Source organism: Taudactylus pleione, unplaced genomic scaffold (assembly GCF_031769625.1).
Source record: "Taudactylus pleione unplaced genomic scaffold, aTauple2 ptg000066l, whole genome shotgun sequence".
Lineage (NCBI taxonomy): Eukaryota > Metazoa > Chordata > Amphibia > Anura > Myobatrachidae > Taudactylus > Taudactylus pleione.
In genome coordinates, this window is record NW_028284468.1 from 34,885,445 (window position 1) to 34,910,397 (window position 24,953).

Consider the following 24,953-nt stretch of genomic DNA (forward strand, 5'->3'; position numbering starts at 1 on the left):
CTTGCGACAGGAAATTCTGGCTTGGTGGCAGAATTTACTATGCATGTGCGGGTCTCCAGGAAAATGGTGCCCGCAATGTTTTCCGGGGACAGCAGTACTGCACATGCATGAGTCACCAGGAAAATGGCAGCCGCCATTTTCCCAGCTCTGCAGGTCCAGTCCGGCAATGCAGAGTAGCACTACTGGAGACAACGGACAGGTAAGTATAAAGAGCTAATGGGTGCAGAGTGTGCGGCATTGGCCCCCCTTGACCCAGGGGCCTGTGTGCACCGCACACCCTGCACCCATTATAGATACGCCCCTGATGCCCTTTTAATTTGCATATTTTTAGTATGCAAATTGCATTTCCCATGCTTGTAATGGGAAATGTGATCTGCCTGAGATCTACTAAAAATAAACTGGGAGAGCAGGCCCCTGTGATGAGCTGCGTTGACTAAATAAACCAAAAGCTGATCACTGGAAAAAAATTGTTTAAAAAAACCCAAAAAACACTTACTGCACCTGCATCCAGGGACCGGTGATTGGTGCTCCTGTGAAGTCCTCTGGGGCTCCAATCAGCTGCTGCATAGAACAGCTGACCGGGGTCACGGTGCAGGAGCCCGGAGGCCAGCTGACCGGAGCCGCAGAGAGAGGACCTCACCGGAGCACCGATCATCAGGCAGTTAAGTGTAAGCTGAGCAGGAGAGGGGGTCGGGGGTGCGCGATCACGGGGGTGCAGTTGCGGGCGTGTAGCTGTGGCACAGGAGGGATACATACTCACTGTATTTCTGCGGAAAATGTGTAGAAGCGGCTTCCAAATCCACCACTGTGTGTGACATGCAGCGGCGGTCTGCAGACCGGAAATTTATACTGGCAGGGGAATGGGTATGAAGTCCCAGTGGCTGAATAGCAATTACGCACACAGTCTCACTGCGATAGTATGCTAATCCATTGCAATCGCTATGCCGCCGCAGCACAACACAAGGACACCCACTTTACCTAACACACATCCGTACGTAATCCTTAGCAAGACTGCAAAGCCATTGGTACTATCGAGTACTGTACCATCGCAACCTCATGAACACTTGCACAAGCTCTGACCTTACCCAGGAATTGCTAACCTCGCCACATTCTATGAGTACTCAGGCTGCGTAAGGCATCGCAGTGGTTAATTTATGTATGCCCCTGCAACGGTGTTCAAACACCATGGCACGCCTGCGTTTTGCCGTCCACTCCCCATCACGTCACCTCCCACAAACGGCATTTCCTGTCAAATCACTCTGCGATGTTGCTGTGTAGTCACTGCAATCGCAGTCCCGATCGCAGTGGCCGGTTCACATACACGCAACAATCGGCCAGTTGCATGCGTAATCGCAGTTGCGATCGGTAATTAATCAGGCCCATTGTTGTTAACTGTTTCTGAACTTTTATTAGTCCCAGTGACAGGATTTTATCTTAATGAGGGGCCTATTCATCATTATTTAGGCCTGCTAACCATGCGGAAACGCTAGTTTCCGAATATTTAAGTAACGGGCCATTTACCATCAGGGGTCTGATAGGACCATCCCATATTCAGCAAACTCCAAAAACTTTAAGTGTTCCTGCAAGCACAAGCGCCATCTTCAGGTGCTGCTTGGTCTTGAAGCCCCTGCTTTTCAGAGCAGCTGTCCACGCATCGGAGCAATGATGAATCTTCAGATAGCACTTGTTCTTGAAGCCCAGCTCCTTCCTATTGGACGGAGTTCTGTGGATGCGAAGAGGGATCCCTCCGATACCTCCTCAATGACTCCCCAGCGGCTTTGCACATGCGTGACCTCAGCTCACACATGCGCAGAAGCCGGCCGCAGGGAGAGGTAAGTAAACCTGTTACTTCTTTAGCAGTCGTACTAATCACGGGAACAGCTACTTTTCGGAGCAGTTGTCCCCGCACCAGTGCAATTATGAATTGCTTCGGTTTTAACTGTTAAGTATCCCCCATGGGAAGGTGAATACTTCATCATCAGGGGCCATACGGTGTAACGTCGTGGGGGATGCTGCTGGGGATTCGTTGGATCCCTCTCAAAGCACTCTCTGAAGAGAAGCCCATAGTCTTCTATAGGGTAGCGCCAACAGAAGATAGCACTCCCCACTGCATCCAAGAGCATTCCGGGACTAGGTGCACATGAGAAATGCAGTAAAACCTGTATTTTCGGGGTTTCACCACATATATTCCAACCTGACATCTCCGCCCTGCACAAGATCTGCGTCTCATCCTCGCGCATTACTTGTTCCCATGCACAGTTACAGGACTTTTTTCGGGCTGCACCCATCCTGTGTAATGCCCTCCCACGCATAATAAGACTTTGCACTAGTTTGTAAACCTTCAAGCGTTCTCTGAAAACTCACCTCTTCAGACAAGCTTATCAGATTCCAGGACCGCCCACCTAACCTTTTATAGCTCCCTATCTAATACTCTCTTCTTATAGCAAACACCTATCACATCTTCTCTTTCTTCAATTTAACATCCTCCTAACCCTAGGCCAACTTTCCAGAGTGATTGGATTATGGGTCTCATTCAGACCCGATTGCGAGCGCTGTACGCAGTTGGGCAAACATCGCTCGGAGCGAACGAGCAGCCACTTGCGTCCGGCTCTGAATCAGGCCCTTAGTGTGTAAATGTGTACTTATTGCATATGTATTAAAATAAAAATGTTATATTACTTTTTTTGTTTTTGTTCTGAATATTTGAGTGAATGCAGCGCTGTTTTCTGTACCGGATAAAGCTAAAAATAGCACTGTCTTGCCTAAAGTGAGACAATTGGGAAGTATAGGTATGCAGCCTACTCACACACTGCTGGTCATTAAAACGGCAGCAGTATCCCTTTTGTTGCAAGCTGTGAAAATTATAAGCAAGCATATGACAATCCTGCCTCTATACTGTTATAATCAGGCAGGGGCATTTCTAGAGAGGAGGGGGCCCGTGTGCAGTCTCCGACACAGGGCCCCTCCTCTCCGCCCGGCGCCGGCAGTGCACTGAGCTGTGCACGGCTGGCGCCGGAGTTATAGACTTTGGGCACTAGAGTGTGCCCAGAGTCTATAGTGTACGCACAAGTCATCGGGAAAATGGCCGTGGCGGCCATATTCCCTGTACTGAGCATGCACTAATGACGGGAAAATGCCCGCCGCGGCCACTTTCCAGTCATTTTACAGCACCGCACCCCAGCGCCGACATTGTACTTCGGAGAGGTAAGTAATATTATGGGTGCAAGGTGTGCGGTGCAGGGCCCCCCTGGACCCAGAGACCCGTGTTCCCCGCCCACCCTGCACCCATTATAGATACGCCCCAGTAATCAGGGCATTTTATACTCTTGCCAGTAGGTGTAAAATAGCTATGCAGCAGTCAATAGATGGTTGTGTCACGTTCCATGTCTCCCTGAAGGACTTGGATGTCTCCTCTCTTGTGGTGCACACTGCATACACAAACAGCAGTCTCACTCTTTGGTTAAAGTCTATAGACTCTATGCTGTTGCAAGATCTCATACTCTTTCCCTACTATGATGTGTGTGCTAACCGGACTTCCTGCCAAGACTCATTATTCATATCACTAGCTCAATCACAGTACAGCTATATAAATATTACATGTTCTGCAATGTGTCCATTTTTCCCAGGACAGTGCCCTTTTATCCACCCAAATGCTTATTTTCCATCATTTACACTCCTGATGAATATAAATAGACAGAATGAGTAGAGTTAGGGTACAATGATTGTTTTATTTAATGTAGGCCTCAGAAGGGAAGATTGGGGTGAATTGTACCGTATGGCTTGCAAACTTTAGGGCCCTGATTTTCTTTGAAGTCTGAGCCTGAAAACCAGAGATAACCACTGAGGCATGAGCCACTAAATGATTTAATTATTTATTTTTTGTGGTGGTGGCTTTATGTGGTGATATCTTACTTTCATCTAATCAGTTTCCTTTATAAAACCAAGCCCTGTCTTATCTCTATTTAATTTTGCACTTTTGCTTTTTCATGCTGGTTTGTTACAGCCCCTCTACACTGCGGCCGTTCTATTTTGAATTGATATGGAGTGTAGTTTGCGTACAGTATATAGCTAGAAAATGTTTGGCAAAAGAGTAAAATCTTAAAGGGCTCTTACATCAAAAGATACTGAAATGCTAATTGCACACTAACCTAGCAAGCTTTGCATCATCCCTAGGCAGCGTGCAATGCTATAATATATTACTTATGGTAGTTTCCAAGTATAGTCAGTTGTTGGGCAGATGTATCATTATCGGAGACAGCATGATGTGACCACAGAGCATAATCATAACAGATTTCTGTTGTATGATTTCCTACCTTCATTTATTTGCTTTATTGTATACTCCGCTATTCTGCATACTAATACTCTCATTTAAAACCAGAATACCTCACCCCTCCTTGCTCACAGTATGCAGAATAAAAATATACTGAATATAAAGGAGGTAATGGAACAGTGGCATTGTCCATACACAGAGAGAAATAAATACGAGCCATACTATGGCACTATAAGTTATATGGATATTGGGTACTCTAGATAACCAAACATTTTTTTTTTTAGTCCATTTTTTTTTCAACAAAACTTTCACTGTAAAGTTAAAAACTAAAAACAGATTCCTGATGGGTGAACTATTTGGTCGACACTCTAATGATATTTGCAATTAATTCATTATAGTGGTAAACTCAAGCATAGAATAAGGCTTACATTACTTTTCCTATTTGCATTTCAGTTTCTTGATTTTGTAAGATAAGGAAATGGATTGAAAATAAAAAACTACACACAGTATATGGGAAACTGTAACAAATAATACTTTGAAATTATTTGTATGCTATTAATAAAGAGCAGTGTACACATTTATACTCTGTTAATAAGATAATATAATTCCACATAGCAGTTTTATAATGAAACACAAATAATGTATAATAGTGTATATTAGTGTTTATGACTACACCACATTAAAGTACTAGAAATCAATTATAACAAAAAGGATATTTTAGTTTAATACTTTTGGCTTTAATATAAATTCAAATGTTTCAGTTTATTTGTAAATTATGCTAATGTTTATAGTATTGTTCAAGAATTTTCCCCGGAAATTCTAATTTCGTATTAGGCTGAATTTAATACTAAAGAGGACTTCTAGTCAGGTCCCCTGATGCCATTGTATTGCTTTATTTCATTGTGACTTGTACACTATGGCGTTGGCTTAAGAAAATGGTAGAGAGCATTAAGTGCCCGATTCTGATTTGCACGCAAAATCACACACAGCAACGTCTATTGGCAGTCACAAGTTTCTGCGAATGGCCTACTAACTTACATCTGTGTAGCCAAAAGGCGCCCACTTTAAGCACACTGTAATACTGATTGGTGTGTCCTTATACACCACTATCGGTTGCACCATCAAAACTTGCACCAGCCATATAACAGGTGCAGTTTTTCTGTCTGACCACAGCCTGCTGTTCTTGCAGCTATACAACTGTAACGCAGCCACTCGCATTGCCACGCTCGCGACACTCCCATAGTTCGTCCACTGAACAGACCATTTTTGCATTCACTGTTAGCCACCACCCAGTCACTGCCCAGTAATGGCCATCACTTTCCAACACCTTTATGAACCTGTCTGAATCAATGTCAACAGGTCTTTAGAAATTTCTGTGCACACGCAGTTGCAAATAATCACTCTACTATGTGATTACATGTGGATTGTGTGCAACTCAGAATCCGACCCTACGTCTATGTGCTGTGTTCTGATACCAAGCTTCCTATGCCCAACTCACCTTCTGAGTCAGGGTAACAGGCTACACAATGCTCGCTCCAAGACTGGCTTCTTCTATCCCTCACAGCTTTCCTGCACTGTGGTCTGGAGGAAGTCAACCAACGAGAAAGCAGAGAGCATAAAGAGCTCTCTAGATTTAATTCTCTCTACTGGGCAAACAAAGTAACATGGTAAACTATTTCCTTTCTTAAGTAAATACCACATAAGTCTATTTGAAACAAAGCAATAACATTACATCAAATGACTCTTATTTACCTGGAAAGCACTATTCTCCAATATGCTGGGTCCCTGCTTCCCATTACTGGCACTGACCTGATTGAAGACACCTGTATTGCTGGGTCCCTGCTTCCCATTGCTGGCACTGACCTGATTAAAGACACCTGTGTTGCTGGGTCCCTGCTTCCCATTGCTGGCACTGACCTGATTGGAGACACCTGTGTTGCTGGGTCCCTGCTTCCCATTGCTGGCACTGACCTGATTGAAGACACCTGTGTTGCTGGGTCCCTGCTTCCCGTTGCTGGCACTGACCTGATTGAAGACACCTGTGTTGCTGGGTCCCTGCTTTCCATTGCTGGCACTGACCTGATTAAAGACACCTGTGTTGCTGGGTCTCTGCTTTCCATTGCTGGTACTGATCTGAATGAAGATACCTGTGTTTTTGACTCACCTGACCTGTGAACATTCTATTTGCATGCAATGTGAAGCTCACAGGAGAGCTAAAACTGGGCACACAGTGATGTGCACCCAGCCGATATGTCAGCCTGACGTGCTGACATATCAGATCCTGGGTGCACATCAGAACGAGGTAATGAATGATGGAATGATCCCTCGTTCCATCCTTCATTGCCTGTAACGGGGCCGCACGTGATATTCCAATACAATGAAGGGAAGCACTCAAAAAGCAATGAGCCTTCCTTAAACATCAAACAAATATATATAATCCTTCACAGGTGCAGTTGGCTTCCTACCAGAATCCAAAGAGAAATATGCAAAAAAAATAACTGGTAAAGATGTTCACTGCCCGGGTCATAACCTCAGCTATCCATCCACAATGGTCCCACAATGGTTCTGGTCAGGTCCTGTGATGTCACCTCCTCCCGTATTTCGACTCTTTAGTCTTTGTCAAGGCAATGAGGATGCATAAATCTTGATCTAGTTATATACCCTTATCAATTAAGAACTGGATAACTGGGAGGAGCCTTCATCATTATAATTTGTATTATAAACAAACATAATCGTAAAATCGTCCACTCCAAATGTCATATATTATATATTTCAACCTTAAACATACATCAAAAGTAAGTGGAAAGGTATCATGGAAGGGTGCTCATTCCAATTAATGGATTTAATTATTAAGGAAAGACGATCTGAATTGGTGGAACTAGAGGATGAAATTTCTATACTTAAAACTCTAGTTGCACCTTACTCCAAACATGAGGATTTTCGAGAGATAGAAATAGATATAGAGTTCAAATTACGAAAGAATGAAAGAGAATTAATGAATAAAAAAATTAAAAAGTTTAATAGGGATAAACAGGAAATTTTAAGGGATGACTCTGGAGGAAATGAAATTTTAAGAGACACATCATCAACTCGTAATATAAGAGAGAATCAATCAGAAAAGGCATATGATGATTGGAGGGTAAATAGACGGGATAGGAATTCCAGGATAAAAAATCACTGCAATCAAATTCTGAAAAATCAGGATAACTATCGAAGAATGCAATATTGGGAGTATAACAATAGTAGGAGAATAGATGATTATCATCCATCATATAGGGATGAGGTTGATTATCGAAATAAAAGGAGATGGGAGACGGACAGATCAAGAGAAAGTCCCCCCATTGACACATCAAATAGGTTTCAGCCCCTGGAAAGGGAGGGTAGTGGTTATTTTTTAGGGAAGGGGAGAAGAGTGTTCATGATAAAATAAAGAAGAAAAAAACACATAGGGGGAAGAGATCTGGGAAAAAGAATCAAAATACCAAAAAACGTAATTTGAGAAGTAAGGGCAAATTAAATCTTAGAGATCAGGAGACTGATAGGAAAGAAAGGAGTAAAGTTAAGATTTATAATTTAAGCAAACACGTATTAAATCCTTATGAGGTTTCAGTCCTTGAAAAAGGCCTGAAATTCGCACCTACTTGTCACATTAATAAATTTAATGTGTATGTAGATCTTTAGAAATATGTACGTAAACTGTCCTTAAAAAGGTTTTTTGCTCTTAAAAATGATATTTATTTACAAAAAGTCGGGACCGCCATGGGCACGAGATTCGCCCCAAGTTATGCCAATATTTTTATGGGCTTGTGGGAGACATAGTATGTTTGGAATAATACCACATGTGGGGCGAATCTGGTGACATGGGCACGGTACATAGACGATATTGTTTTTATCTGGAAAGGAGGTCAAGAAACTCTGGATGAATTTTGTGCATATTTAAATGAGAATAATTTTAACATTAAATTAACTTTTAATATCAGTGACTCCATGATTAATTTTTTAGACTTGACTATGTATGTACAGGAAGATCAATTGATTACAAGGCATTTTATAAAACCTACGGACTCAGGGACCTTTTTAGATGCCATGAGCTGTCACCATATGAATTGGCTTGATTCTATTCCTAATAGTCAACTTTAGAGACTTATGGAGCGTACACACGGTCAGATTTGTCAGACTTGTCAGATTTGTCAGATGAACGATTGAACGGTTGAACGATTTTACCAAAGTTTTGAACGATTTGAACGATTTGAACGATTGAACGATTTTTGACTGCATTAAAATGAATGGAATCGTCCAAGTCTGACTGCAAACCCATCAGATGTCAGATATCGTTATCTGACAAACGGGAACGCGCATCGTTGATCGTCCATCGTTCAGGCATGTCAGATATGAACGATTTTCCTTCAGATATGAACGACTGAACGATTTTTAAATCGTTATCGTTCATATCTGAAGGAAAAATCTGATCGTGTGTATGCACCATTAAGTGGAATTGTACTGATAATAAGGTCTTTAAGGAACAAGCCAGTGATATGATTCAAAAATTTAGAAACAGTGGTTACAAGAAAGAGAAAGTACAGCTGATTATGGATAAATGTATAGAGCTTGATAGAGATGTACTATTGGCCCAAGAAAAGAAAATTCCTGATGTAGATGAAGGATTTAAACTTGCATTTATTACTGATTTTAATGCACAACATAAACAAATTGAACGTATCATAAGTGAGCACTGGTCAATTTTAAAAGCAGATCAAGTTTTACAACCTTTTCCTCCAGAGAAACCAAAATTTATTTATAGAAGAGCTAAAAATATTAATGATAGAATCATTAAAAGTGCTCTCTCTCCTCCTAAAATTAATGGAAGAGTCCTGACGAAAGGTTTCCAGAGATGTGGGAGTTGTGTGATGTGTAGAGCAGTTCAAGGAGATAGGAAATGTGTCACAGTGAAAATAAATGGGATCGAGAAAAAAAATTTAGTTACATGCAATTCGAAAAATGTGATTTACTATACTGGATGTAGTTGTAATAAACACTACATTAGGAGAACCTCAAGACCTTGCTCTGTCATCACATTTTAAGGATGTACATAACAAGAGTATATGTGAGATTAAAGAATTTGGGGTTCTCAAACAAGTAAGAGTTAATTGGAGGAATAATAATCTCGTACAAGTATTAGCAAAAACAGAGATGAATTATATATATTCCCTTAAAACTTTTCAGCCTAAAGGGATTAATAAAGACTTTGAGCTGAAATGGTTTTTAGATTGATTGATTTTGGGGATTTTTATATTTATGTGTAGTTATTTATTTTTGTTTATCAAATTTTAAGAATATATGCACTTCTTAGAGGTTTTATGTTTACATTTGAATGGTCGAGTTGTATGTCTTAACTATTTATTTTGACTTCTGTGACAGATACAACATTTTAATATCGTTTTTGGACTTTAAACTACGGATCCCAGGCTTCTTTGGGACTAATAGGAAGTTGATTCCAATAACATGACTTACTGTATTAGACAAGATGGCAATTTGACTACAAATCCCATGAGCATATGTGTGGTGCTGCCGCATACTTCCGGTATCGCGAATTGAAGGAAGCGCTATACCACGTTTGATAATACGGCAAGCACGCTGATCTTGAAGGACTTTGACGGGCTGAATGGCCACTCTTCTATCTTTAGTGGCTTTTAGTGACCGGATGGATTAGAGGGAGGATCATAGTAACACGCGGATTTGTGTACATGCTAAACCGGAAGTCCAGTGCGTGGTCACTTCCGGTTTCACGGAGCGAATTTTGTCATTTATTTTTTTCATTTTAGGATTTTGATGTATATTTAAGGTTGAAATATATAATATATGACGTTTGGAGTGGACGATTTTACGATTATGTGTGTTTATAATACAAATTGTAATGATGATGGCTCCTCCCAGTTATCCAGTTCTTAATTGATAGGGGTATATAAGTAGATCAAGATTTATGCATCCTCATTGCCTTGACAAAGACTAAAGAGTCGAAACGCGTTTGAGAGGAGGTGACTTCACAGGACCTGACCAGAACCATTGTGGGACCATTGTGGATGGATAGCTGAGGTTATGACCCGGGCAGTGAACATCTTTACCAGTAATTTTTTTCGCATATGTCTCTTTGGATTCTGGTAGGAAGCCAACTTCACCTGTGAAGGATTATATATATTTGTTTGATGTTTAAGGAAGGCTCATTGCTTTTTGAGTGCTTCCCTTCATTGTATTGGAATTATATTTGTGTTCTTTTTTCTGTTTTAATAAATGTGCTTTTATTATATGCACTATAGAGTAAAACAGATTTTTCTATATATGACAGCAACTTTTTACTTTGCTAATAAGAGATTGTTGCAAAGTATTTAGTGCAAGAACACTGGTACATTATGATCTGCACTAGTTTTCTTATTTCTTTTCTCTTACATGTTACTATTTATATGTGTTTATCATAACACCACTGTAAAGAATCACCAAGACTAAGATTTCACATGATACATAAAAGCTAAGTATCTTGAGTATATTTCTTACAGGTGCTAAGGTGGGGTGTCTTATCCATGGTTTAATATATAAGTATTGGAAGTTTTCAGAAGATAGGTGCTGGACCATTGATGTCAGAGATCCAGGTAGATCCCCAGAAAAGTACTTTATGTTTAAGTAAAACACTGTATTAAATTGTACTTTTCTTAACTTCAATATTAAACTGAAATGTATACTTACCTCATCAGAATCTTGTAATTCAACTGTTTAAGCATGTTCTGGGGTGATGTAGAGGAGTGGGGCCAGTGATGGTCTTGGGAGGCATTATTCAAATATTTATGTACATTAATATTAAACATCTTTATTTTAAACATTTTATATATTTATGGTCAACCATATGAAACTAATTTACTATAAAAAGGCTCCCAAAACAGCATTTCAGAAACAAATAACTATCAGACATTTGAATTGTAGGTTATCTAATGTACACACTGACCTCTGCTGCTGAGATTTTACATTAGCAGTGATGAAAATATTTGTCCCTTGATCACAGTTAAGTTTCAAAGTTCCACCAATATCTTCATTGCTTAGAATAACTTGAAGAAGCACCTTAATAAAAAGAGAAATGTATTTGTAACTAATGAATCACTAATAGAGACAGTGCATAACCCACAATTGTTACCCTGCCTTATGCAAAAAACATGCACATGACAGCTGCCACTGGAGGCTCAGTAAGGGACGGTACAAAGAGACTGAGTGGAATAAAAAATGCTTCTTACTAAAGAATTATAAAATGTATTCTCTGTCTTCCAAAGTCCTGAAATGTAGATTGCAACTTTCACCTTTACTGGCTCTTCTGCACTTATACCCCACTGAGGTCTCAAATCAGGACTGTTATGTTCTTGGCTACATTCTGAGGCAACTGTACTATAGTCCATTTCTGGAAGCATCCCCACTGCTTTGCAAGATCATAGCTAAGATCCATTTAGATTTGAAATGGAGATGCCAAGCCTCCCCCATATTCCACCTCAGCCTCCTCGCCAATGAGAAAGTGCTGACCTTGTTCTCACTATCTCCTCAGTTTCTCATTAAGACATTCAGGTATCTCTAACTACATCCGATTCCCTGGTGAGCCGTGACATTTCTGAGCAAGCTCTTATCTTTTTACCTGATTATTTTATTATACAATTATTATGTGAGACTGTACCAAGAACTGTTTGATGGTTTTTTATCGTTATGTGAACCGTGGTCCCCATCCCCCCACTCCCCTTTTTTTTTTTTTTCTGTATCCATCCCTACATTTTTCTTCCAAAAGCTGCTAAATAAAAATGATTGATAAGATTTACACTCTTCTTATTAACATATTTTGCAGTTATTTATACTGTTTTGTGAATAATATATTATCACTACAAATGAGTAGTTTTAGTAAAATAATCTGGAAGCCATCAAAATAATATTTTTTTAACTTTATTTAGTTAACTCTCTCTTCTTTTTTTAACTTTTACTTGACAATTATGTTAATATTGTCTAATTCTAGCTCCCCTAGACTATAATGTATGTTGTTATTGTAAATGTAAGTAAGGCAGCATAGATGGTGTAATAGTTAGCATTACTGCCTCACAGCACTGAGGTCATGGGTTCGATCCCTACCTGTGTGGAGTTTGTATATTCTCCCTGTGTTTGTGTGGGTTTCCTCCCACACTCCAACAATATACTGGCAGGCTAATTGGCTCCCAACAAAAAAATAACCCTAATGTGTGTTCATGTAATAGGGAACATAGATTGTAAGCTCCACTGGGGCATGGATTGATGGTAATAAATAAATAAATTATTGTAAGTGGAGATTATGAGGTAAATTTACTAAAGTGAGAGTTTTTAGAAGTGGAGATGTTGCCCACAGCAACCAATCAGATTCTAGCTATTATGTTCTAGGTGATAGTTAAAGGATTGGTTGCTAGCTATGGGCAACATTTCCACTTCTAAAAACTCTCACTTTAGTAAATATACCCCTTTGTATCCAATCTTCACTCTCACCTAACACCTCTTACTCACCTCCATTTTATGGTTTCATAGTTACAAAGGTACTAAGGGGTACATTTACTAAGATGAGAGTTTTTAGAAATGGAGATGTTTCCCATAGCAACCAATCAGATTCTACTTAACATTTAACTAGCACCCTCTAGAAGATAATAGCTAGAATCTGATTGACTGCTATGAGCAACATCTCCATTTTTAATAACTCTCATCTTAGTAAATTTACCAATAAATGTTTCCTGTTTTGGGCTTGGTTTTTGAACACTTCTATTCTATACCATATTTGCCAACTTTTGAAATTGCATTTTAGGGAGATTGTGAAAGTAACACCTACTGTATGAGCGGGGTGCTAAAGTGGACATGTACTAGCTGAGAGGTGTGTCATAAAATTGATTTACATCCAAATGTAAATGAGCCACAAAGTAGTTAGTGTGTTTTCATCAATAAGCTGATCTTACTGATACTTTTCAGAAAATACATGTAGCCATAGGGATCATTGTGCCTCGTAAGCATTGCAGGGAAATTATACTAATGATTCCATTTAAATGTATTTATTGGTGGGGATTTTTTTTAGCTACATAATGGGGGTAAGGTGCAATCAGGGAGATTGCTAGGCTGGTCAGGGAGATTGCTAGGCTGGTCAGGGAGATTGCTGCTATTTCAGGGAGTCTCCCTGACAATCAGGGAGAGTTGGAAAGTATGCTCTATACCATTTGGTTTACTTAACATAGCCTCATGGGGGTATATAAACTATATATATTGGTAATATTATCATAAGCATACTGTATTTTATTTAACATTTTAAAACGTACATAGCACTGTAAAGCTCTCCCAACACACAGGCCTGAGCTATGGCTGTCTGTCTGTATTACTCTGAGGAAATAAGGCAGAGAGTTTAGAAAAACAGTTTTTTATACTGAAGGAAAATGACGCACAGATCAGGATAAACCGCATTGTCCTCAGTGTCAAATGTCCGCAGCCAAAACAATGCATATACACTGTTCTTAGTTATAATTTTGTAATTATTCCATGTACTTTTTTTCTGGCTGATATTTAGCATGCTAAGGGCCTGATTCAGAGTTGGCGCTATTGCAGCAGCGGCTGCGTCTTTGCCGCAGAGCAATCGCATCTTTATGCTAATACCGCAGCTGATGGAATTTGTACAGAGATGCACACAAGCTGCAGAGCTATTCCGCCACTGTACGCACCATTGGACACTGAACCAGCCCTATGGAGGCAAATTGTCTGTCTAAATATGGCTGCTGGTGTCAGAGCAACGGCGGGAAAAATCACATTTGCTGACCGTGACACGCCTGTTTCTGGCTAGCCACCACCCTGTTACCACCCAGAAACGCCCACTGAAATTGCCTCTTTCTGCATCTAAATTCGTTCTGTGGATTTTTGTGGTAATCATCGGGACCGGGCGTAGTGCGTCTCGGAGGCCTGCATCCACCACTGAATCAGGCCCTAATGCTTCTCATCTAAAGCATCGTGTGCCCCCTACCTAATTCTGGGTACACACTGGCTGATATATCGATCAATATATCGTGGGCATGTCGACTGGCGTGTACTGGTGATATGTCTGTGAACAACGTCATTCACAGACATATTGCGTCAGCTGTGCAGCACAGCCGATGCCCAATATATCTGCAGATATATTGGTGCATCATGCTGTGTGTAGCGGCAGTCGGAAAACCGCCCATACACTTGCTGTAGAGGCCGCCGATGATTACCTCTCTGGAGTCCTGCGTCGGCGGTAGTAGCACTGTACAAATCACTGGCAAAATGGAGCAGCGGCAATTTTACCAACAAGGAAATTGCCTGGAAAATGGGTGCTGCGGCATTTCCACAGTGACATGCACATGCGCAGTAGGCTTGAGCCTACTAGTGCCCAGAGTCTACTGCCCGGTTCAGTGCACTGCCAGCCGTCAGGGAGAGTGGAGGGGGCCCCGGGCAGAGACTGCACACGGTCCCCCTCTTCTCTTAATATGCCCCTGGCTAAAGTAGTACATTTATTTATTGTTCACTAATAATACAGCACATAATACAATACCTGTGTTGAGTTTGGAATTGTCCAGGAAAAGGACATAGGAATGGAATGCTTTACTCTTGCAGTTATGCCAAACATATCACCGACTTCTTTAAAGGCTCTCAAATCAACATTTAACTTTTTCTTATCAGATTCCAAATCTATTGTTCCATTCACTGCATCATCTAATAGAGGGAGGAACATAACAATACATTACTGGTTAACTGAAATAATTATCTGGAGCCTTTCCTACTATGCTAGCTGCATGATGCCAGAATCCCATGTACGGTAACATTAACATTGCAATGCAGTATTACTCGCTCAGCATAATGGGAGATTAATGGGAGTACAGCGAAATAGCAGCTATATCCCATTGTAACTGGGCCCTCATCAGAGGTTTTGCAGGCCAAAAGTTATCTTGTTCGTCCCCACGTATCCTTGTATTCAATTGCGAATGTGCGTAAACGGGACCCGGTGAATCTGAAATCGGCTAAAAGTTCTGTCAGTTTTGGGGAAATCAGCCTGACACCCCCCTAAAGATGCTCTGACATGGGGGTTCACTATGGGTACCCCCGAATAGGTGTACTAAAGGTATTTGGGGTTTTTAAATGGTCTCAATATACACTATTTAGCGTCTATGAGCCAGTGGTGAAGAATAGCATTTTGAAACTTTTTTTGGGGAAAATAAGTATTCCCAACAAATTTGGGGTACATGAAAATGGGTGCAAGTATATTTTAAAATGTCTTAAGTCAAGCATTAAAAAGCGGCAAAAACACACCTTCAGCAAGCACTTACAATCAAAAATACACCTCCCCCATACTTGCAGACCCCCCAAAAGGATATTTCACTAGCTTTTGAATTTGTACCCCCTCTTTGAATTTTTTCACCCACTTTTTCAAAGTACTTTTTTGGGGTGTTCTTTGTGGGTTTTTTTGTGTGTTTTGACGCAGTTAGCGTGGGGGGGGGGTGTCCAAAGGGTGCAGGGTGGTTCCCGCAACATTGCACCTCAAAACCCCAACTCTGCACTTTTTTCCACCGTGTATTCATAGGCGAAACTTTTTTGCCTATTACATTGCATTGCATTGTTGCGCCGCCGAAAAGACGCTACAATTGAATAAGGGGATAAGTTGTAATCGGCGAAAAAGTATAGCCGAAACGGACTTTTCGCTTCTAATTGTAGAGAATCATGGTGAAATATTACTACACTATTATTCTCTTCTCCTACTTGCTGCATCTATTATGTGGCTCACTAGGGTCACATATGGTAAGCACAGTTCTAATAACCTACACACCTTCATTAGACAATGTTCCCGTCATGCGGATCACTTTTGGATAACCATGTTTAAGCAAAGATTCAATGTTATGGGCACTTCTGAAGAGGAGTTTGTTGCTCTTTCCTGTACATAGAGAAGACACTCTGCACACAAATGAGTTCTGTTTTGTTGCAGCCTCCAGTGAGAGTTCTTGCTTTCCATTCATCGTTTGTACATCCAAAGAGGACTAAAGAAAGACGAAAAGTGTGAACATCTCAGTCATTGACTTTATTGTTATTGTGACTGTATAATCTACTATTTAAAAGTGAAAATTTGTCCTTCTGTCTTTCTATACAAATCCATAGTTTACAAGCCACGATCGTGAAATTTTACATACGAGCGTATTAAAATACGGCGGAGGCAACTAAAAAATTTGAAATCGAAATGAATTACTGTTAATTTTTAATTAATGAAAAACCACAATTGTTGCATGGAATTTTCCCTCTACAGGTCAGGTACGGAATTACAAAAGAATTTAGCTTATCTACTATTTTTTCTTTTCTATCTTCTCTACTATATAAAAGCGAAAATTTGTCCTTCTATACTTCTGTCTTTCTATACAAATCCACAGTTTACAAGCAAAGATCGTGACATTTTACATACGAGCATATTAAAAGATGGCGGAGGCAACAAACATTTTTTTAAATGGAAATTAATTACTGTAAATTTTTAATTAATTAAAAAACACAATTTTTGCTGGATGCTCATTGTGGGGCCTCACAGCATATGGGTAGGGCCTCGGAGCAAGCGTCTTGTGTTGTCATGTTTTGTCATGATCTTAATGTTTATTATCAAAGAGAGCTTTAGCAGGCTTTGCCAGCATTCTCAGCTCTCTGACTATACCAAATTAAGCAACAACATTCACTTCTTTCTTCCAACTGTGTCAAAATGATGACTTTGCAAGGACCCTGCTGTTCTGTGAGCTGCCAAAATATTACAGATGGAATGCTTCTCCAAAAGATTTTCTGCGCAGAAAACAGGGAGTCGTTGTAGATGGTCATTCTGGTATCAGAGCAACAGAAGCTCTTGGCCGTGTTACACTGTACATCCTACAAATATTTAATGCTTCTATCTCCAAAGTTTGCTTTACACCGTTACAGGTCCTACTTCCTTCGAAGACCTTAGGACTGTTGATGGGGAAGTTTGTCACACTTTTCGTGAGGCCTGCCTAAGGAGAGGTTGGTTGGAGGATGATGTGTAAACAAACATTCTTAAAATCCTGGGCAACGCCGGGTAAACCAGCTAGTGTAAGATACATTAGCTCTCCATTTATTCTTCCAGTCATTCATCCATTGGCATGTCCCATCCACACAATGCCCCACAAGTGGGTGATCTAGATGGGCCATTTATACAATGCCAGTAACCTACTTTGGGTAAGAGTGTGTATTTTGCATACAGTATATACTGTATGCACCGGTAGAAAGATCAGGTGACTACAAAAGTAAGTGTTTTCCTTAATGGAAACTGTGAATAAAAATGTAAAGTTGATGTATTAAAGTTAAAGTAATTTAGCAATATTGCCAAATAAACATGTACATTTCGCCAACCCTGTATTTTTTGTGTGCTGAGATGTTCTGCATACATGTATACCTGTAATGAAGGAGCAATTCCACTACGGAGTAGCCAGGCCCAATTGTGCTGTACACTTGCTGCCAGGTTAGTGCTAGTCTCATTGCCCTTTACACGCATTGTGACATTGATGACGTTCGGACCATAGTAAACCACAACACTCATGTTTCTTGTTTCCTGCAGCTCTGCTATTGCCTAGGAATGAAATACAAATTAATTATGAAGTTAACCATATGACTTACTGGTTGTTCATTGAATTTGTCAGCATTTAAAGAGAACACTGACAGCTTAAAGAGAAGAGAGAACAGAGAGGATCTAAGGGTTTTCTGCAGTGTTGTTGGTGACAGTATTTCCAGGAAAATAACATAATGGGGTTAGAGGTCATTATTTATGACCAGGGAAAAGTTAGATACAGAACAGATGGGTGACTCAATGTCCTAAGTTTCCATTAGTTGTCGGGGTGGTTTCCACAGAAAGCGATTTCAGGAACACTTGTGACAAACTTGTACATATGGTAACTCCAAATACTGAATAGGAAGATCAAATGATTGTACAATAACAATCAATTCTGTATTGCACTGATATATGTGCATATAGAGAATCACAAAATAGTTTTTATTAATAAAAAATTGTCTAATGTATCTAAGTTTAATAATATCAACCTAGTGAACTTATTTAGCCCTTAACCATATTATGTACAGATGTGTCCTTATACACTGTGGCTTTAGTCGTGCCAAATAGCCCCCCCGGCGAGCCAGGGCCCAGGTGACTGGGTCACGCTGAGCATCTTTCTCACACAAAATGTGCGTCTTGTTTGCCTCCTTTTATGCATGTGTTGTTAATATTATTATTTGATCGGTGTTAATTGTAATTACTATGTCAAACAGCTGATCATGTTTTAACACTAATGAGTAGCCCTGATAAAGGCTGACTTGAGACACAGCCACATACCTTTGAAAAAGCTGCAGGCTAGCAGCGAAACATATAAGGTGGCGATAGATAAGGACACCTGGATACTGGATGTTTCAATGGGAAGCTTCCCTACTTTAAATTGAGATATTTCCGTGATTGAACTACCAGCAACTACCATCCGGGATCGTGGCCAGGGATACCACTAACTTGCATTGGACTCTTAAGTGACTTTGGACCATCACTAATTAAGAATCCTTTTTCATCGTTGCCACAAGCCGGTAAACAATAATATTATAAATAGCTGTATTCTTAGTCTTCACTGGAACCCATTTCTTTACTAAGAACTTTACAGTTATTTATTCCCAAACACCCAGGTGTCTCATGAACATTTCAATCAAAGTAAATGCGGTGTAATTTATACATGTAAGCGTTTTTTTTATATTATTTTATATTGCTTTTTATATGATTAAATGATGACCATCAATTTTAATAGATATTGCTTGTAGCGCTGTTTATCTTGTTGTATTATACACGTCAGTAGCTGGGCTGCCCCCCAGCTCTCTCCCTGCACTGAATGGATGCCCCATTCTTGTTCCCAGGGGCCGGCACCGCTGCACAGCTGCGGCGGTGGATGTGCCCAACATCCCGACCACTTATGGGACATTTCGTGGGCAGTGCCCAAAAAACGTGACTGTCCCGCTGAAATCGGGAATGGCTAGGGAGGGGTGCGCCCTCTATGGGGTGGCGTCCCTGTTCGACTGCACTGGTCGAACATGCTTCCATCCAGCCCTGACCTGCATCCCGACAGCCGGGATTGTGACTACATCCCATATTAAATATGTAAATGTATTTACATTTTACATCTTTGTTTTTGTCAACACAGGAATGGATTAAGGCAACTGGTTATCTTTGTGCAGCAATAATGACCACAGACCAGATTGTGAGGTGTGTATGATTGCTATGCACAAAGATTACTATACGGAAACTATAGAAGGGTTCTTACAATAAGATGGATGATTGGAGAGAGATAGGGGGTGTTGCTCTGTGTTCATGTAATATCACAGCTGCTATTGCAGTTAGTAGCAGCATGTATGAAAGACTTGTACCTGTACATAAATGAAATGAACATAGCACTTAAAATGTTTAATATCTCAGTGTAATTAGTGGGCCTGTCATATGAAACCCACCAGTACCCAGGAACACATAACATACCCGGACTTCCATGTTATCTTCCATCAGTAATTTTTTAAGTGTTTCCAGATTATGTGTGATCTTGTAGCTAAGAGACACACTCTCCTCCTTCTGAATGAAGCTCATTTCTTCAGTAATCTACCATCAGATTGAGAAAGCAGGACAGGATGACTGTGAAACACACTATTATAATGAATATATTTACCTATGTGACTACCCACATCTATTACTGAGATTAATTATATACTTGAAACAAACAAAGTGTTATACTAATAAATGTATTATGCATTATACTGCCTACATTACTAAATACAATTTACTATGGAATATCAAGGAAAATGTGATTGTCTTCAAGTCTAATTTACTACAGATGTGCAGTTTGGTTTTCCTGAAAAACTAACACAGCAGAACTTTCGGGTACCGAGTCAAATCAAGTTTCGGCTCGGAACATTTTTGAGGTACCGAGTAGAAATAAGTCCCGGTCCAGGTCTGCTATTAGGGTATGCAGTTGGGAAGCTTCCCGACTGCTTAATCCCGGCGAGGGTTAAATAACACCTGTCATTTTACCGACGCCGGGAGACCAGCGCCCAGCATCCAGGTCGAAGTGATGTCGGGCGCTGAGCGTGGACAGCCATGGGGGGGAGGGTTAGGTTACGGGCTCCCGAGGGGACTAAGGGTTATGCACCCCCCTGGGAGGTTAGGGTTAGGCTAGGGGAAGGGAGGGTTAGGCACCCCCGGGGGGAGGTTAGGGTTAGGCTAGGGGAAGGGAGGGTTAGGGTTAGGCACCCCCGGGGGGACTTAGGGTTAGGCACCCCCCTTGGGGGACTTAGGTTTAGGCGGCGGGGAAGAGGGGGTTAGGTTTAGGCACTTAAGGGGGGATTAGGGTTATGCACTGGGGGGGAAGGTTAGGGTTAGGCACCCCTAAGGAAGGGTTAGGGTTAGGGGGTAGAATAGATTAGTGAATACTTACCTGGAGACGATCGGGATTTTCATCCTTGTCGGGTTGCCGCTGTTGGGATTTGACCTGCCGGGCATGGGTCCGGCGGTAAATCATAGCGATTCCACTATAAGGGCCTGATTCAGCAAGGATCGCAGATGCGATTTCAATAGCAATTACGCACGCAGTCTCACTGCGAACATATGCTAATCCACTGCGATCGCCAAGCCGTCGCAGCACAACATAAGGACGCCCACTTTACCTTACACACATCCGTAATACTTAGCAAGACTACAAAACCATCGGTAATATTGAGTACCATTGCACAGAGCAATAACTAGACATTTTGGTGCCCTGTGCCAGAGAGTGCATTGGCAACCCCCCCCCCCCCCCATTTTTTAAATAGGGACATAAGATAGTACACCTGAAAAAGGGCCATGGCCTCATGTGGAAGGGCCAGGGAAGAGATAGGGGAGGCCAGGAGATGCTGGGGATAAAAGAAGAGGAAGCTACAAGTGAGAATGGTAATAAATAGGAAAACTGACAGGCCTGAACAGCGCCCCCTGCCCTGCAGTGCCGTGCCATGGCACTGGTAGCACTACCCTAGTTACGGCCCTGCCATTGCAGTCTCACGTACATTTGTACAAGGTCTGACCTTATTCAGAAATTACTAACCTTCCGGTATGCAGAGAGAGGTCAGGCTGTGTACGGCAGTGGATAATATATTCACGCCCCTGCAATGGCGTTTAAACGCACTGGCACGCCTGCCTTTTGCCGACCACCCCCGTCACTTCCCCCAAACGGTCACTTCCTGTCAATCACTCTGCGATGGGTTTGCGTAGTCACTGCAATCGCAGTCCCAATCACAGTGATCTAAAACGCACGTTAACTGCGATGTTACGCAAACGCAGAATGCAACAATCGGTTACTTGCGTGCGTAATCACAGTTGCGATCCTTGCTGAATTAGGCCTTATGTTCGGAATTCGGATTTAAAAACCGAATCTCGGGTTTTAGATTGCATGTAAACAGGTCCAAAATACAGGATTTTAGCTGTTTTAATAAATTTTAAAGAAATCCAAAACCAATCTGAACCAAAACACTTGATGGTGGTTTTGTCCAAACCAAAACCAAAACATTTGAGGAAACCTTTAGCTGGTTTCCTAAGAGGGGTGGGAGGAAATGTGGGAGGAAATGTGGATTGGCAGTACGTTTTATTTTCATGATTTTACTGTATGTATTATTCACCAACACTAACCAGTTCATATTGCCCCAAAATGATCCATATAATTACTGTCAATTTCTGATCTTGTTTTGGTAAAAGACTAATTAATTACTGATTGGCAGAGTACGCACACATGCACGCACACTGCATTTGTATACATTACAGTTTAACAATATAAATATACACATGATAGACCTGTTTGCTATCCAAACTAAGCCGAATTGTCCTTCTATATAGTTCACTGCTTTTTTCTGTTGTCACATCCACCATGGTCCTTATAGGTATACCAAGACTTATTGCAGGCTGAACGTTATGAGTGAGAACTGCATCCAATTCTTGTTTTTTCTGTGTAAGGAAATAAAACAAAAATGTTTTCAGAATTAAATGGGGTCCTGCTATGTGTTCCTATAAAAGTCATATTATTCCTTGTTGACTTTTAATATTCTTATCATCTACAGAGAGTTGTACATTACTGTATACCCTGTATTCATCACAGCTGCTACTGTCACAAATATATTCTGCACTGCAGCGCCCTCTACAGGCCTGGGCTCATTCACTACAGTAGTATTTCAAAAAGAATGAGGAAATTATAATTACTAATGCTTATAACTATCTATCTTAAATTTTCTCAGTGAAAATAATTTAATGTCAAAATATTATCACATTAATATTGCTCTGATCTAATTACTTCCCATTGAATTTCTAGAAAAATAACTTTTAAATGCCAGAAAGTTTCATGTGAAATGATATGCAAGAGCTGGTATTAGGATGTTATGAAGCTAGCGTACATGACATCAGACCACGTGGTTTTGTAGTAGGGCTTCTATAGTTGTTAATGAAAACTTTATATACAGGTAATGGTGTGTGCATGCGTGTTTTGTTAGAAAAGTGCACATACATCATGACCTAATATTTCCTATTTATATATGTCAACATGCTTTCTATTTGTTTTGAGTCTGTGCCTCTCCGCCTGCTCCTGCACTTCACCTCTTGTCCACCGAGCTTCTTACTTAGACGACTTCTTATCAATAAATAGTTGCAGGATATTCCCCGAAAATCGTACCCACAAATATTAAGTATCCCCCAGATCTCTGATATCTGCCAGCTCTATTTATTAACATTATTTTTACTAAAATAAAGTGAAAAAGGGTGTTTTCACACCCTTTTCACATTATTTTAGTTTCACCTGTAGTTACTATAGGGCAATTGGAGTAGAATTAGTAAAATTCTACTCCAACCCCTAAGTATCACTTATTTTTAGTAAAGCAGATCACATTTCCCATAATTGCAATGGGAAATGTGATCCTACCATAGTTACTAAAAATAAATTGTAAAAAAATACCGGGGGGAAGCCCTGTGATAATAACATCACCTGGAGCGGGGGTCCGCGATCGCGGGGGGCGGGGCTTAGCTCCGGGAGCGGGGCTTAGCGCCGGTGGGGGGGCAGCAGCGACGGTGGGTCGGCGCATGCGCGGGCTCTTAGTCGCGGTATTTTTTACGAAAATACCGCGACTAGAGTGCGGATGGGATCCGCAGGGACAGAGCTTTATCGCAAGCTCTGTCCCTGCAAGGGATTTATAGTAAATCCCTGTGATATTGCCTGAATTCGCAATGCGAATTCACTCGGTAATATCACACTACAATCCGCATTCAATATGCGAATTGTAGTAAATAGAGCCCATGGGTCCCTCCATTTTTGTGCATAAATGCAGCCCCTATTGGTTTTATGGGGGCTGCTGAGCTGCCGGATTTACAGAGCTCTGGAATTCGTTACCCTTCACCAGGACAGGCTCAGCAGAGCCCATCTCCTGGAAAGAGAAACTTAGTAAATTTGTGCGAAAATATAAATGTTAAAATTGTAAATTTGGGCAAAAAATATTTATCACAGCCACACGGAAAATGCAGCTTGTGATAAATATCCCCTTTAGAGAATAGGAAACCTCAATAGAAGCCCTGCACAGGAGGAACTGTAGTACTGCAGACTGCTATCTACTAAACGGGATGAGTTGGGGGAGGATTTTGCAGGAACGCAGTTCTGCCATTGGTACCAACAACTACTAAAGCTGATGCCAGATAAGTGCTACAGTATTCAGACTTTTGCTCACAGTTTGTCCCTTGTATTTGTAGTGTCAAATGCTTGGTCTGGCTGATGAGTGGATTGGAGTACTTCTCATGCTTAATGGTATAATTGCAATTAAGCACCCAAATCTCAAAGTGATATTTCATTATGCACAGATCCCTTAGTTTACATTTCACTGAGGTGTTATACGTAAATCACTACATTCATTGCCGACCAAAAGAAGGGACAGAAGGGTTACAATTTGTGGACCTGTGATGCCAGGTGGCCCCATCAGGTTAAAATGTTTTGTTTTATTGCAGAACACAAGATATCAGCAGACAGATAATAAGGTACAAGGATGCCACAAAGGGGTTGGGCATGGGATGCCGGCACTCGGGATCCCAGCGGTAAGATTCCCGATGCTGGCAACCCAACAGGGTTAAAATACAGACAATGGCTGGTAAGTACCCTAACCCAACCCCTACCACTGAACCTAACCCCTCCCTCCCCGCATCCTAAACCAAACCCCTAGTGCCTAACCCTCCACCCCTAGTACCTAACTCCTAACCCTCCCCCTAGTCCCACTACTTACCGTCAGGATGCCAGCGGTCGGGATTCTCACTGGTGTTGGGATTCCGGCGCTGGCATTTTGAGTGCCAGTAATCCCAAGAGCCAGCATTTCAACTACATCCCCCACAAAGAAGAGGGATAAATGTCTTCCATTTAACCCACTAGCATAGAACCTGCAGTTCAGTAACCCCTTTTCTTATTTGATACTCAGTGGCTCCTAGATCTTATTAATCTTATTACACAAATAGCCATGAATGCACAAAACAGACAAGTTAATGAACAGGTAAAAATACAGACAAACGCACATAAAGACATACAAAAGACAAACAACAGAACTAGACTAATAA

The 24,953-nt window shown here is 41.0% G+C and overlaps 1 protein-coding gene across 1 annotated transcript in view; it reads right to left on the reverse strand.

The window, feature by feature from the left end:
* APOLTP (apolipoprotein lipid transfer particle homolog) overlaps positions 1–24,953 on the reverse strand; it is a 345,964-nt gene that overhangs the window by 182,228 nt on the left and 138,783 nt on the right. The window contains exons 34-39 of the mRNA XM_088466926.1: positions 22,173–22,322; positions 19,839–19,955; positions 17,736–17,909; positions 16,125–16,332; positions 14,856–15,016; positions 11,265–11,377 (exon numbers count right to left, since the gene is read on the reverse strand). Of these exons, the coding sequence (XP_088323052.1) occupies positions 11,265–11,377; positions 14,856–15,016; positions 16,125–16,332; positions 17,736–17,909; positions 19,839–19,955; positions 22,173–22,322 (923 nt within the window). The remainder of the gene's footprint in view (positions 1–11,264; positions 11,378–14,855; positions 15,017–16,124; positions 16,333–17,735; positions 17,910–19,838; positions 19,956–22,172; positions 22,323–24,953) is intronic.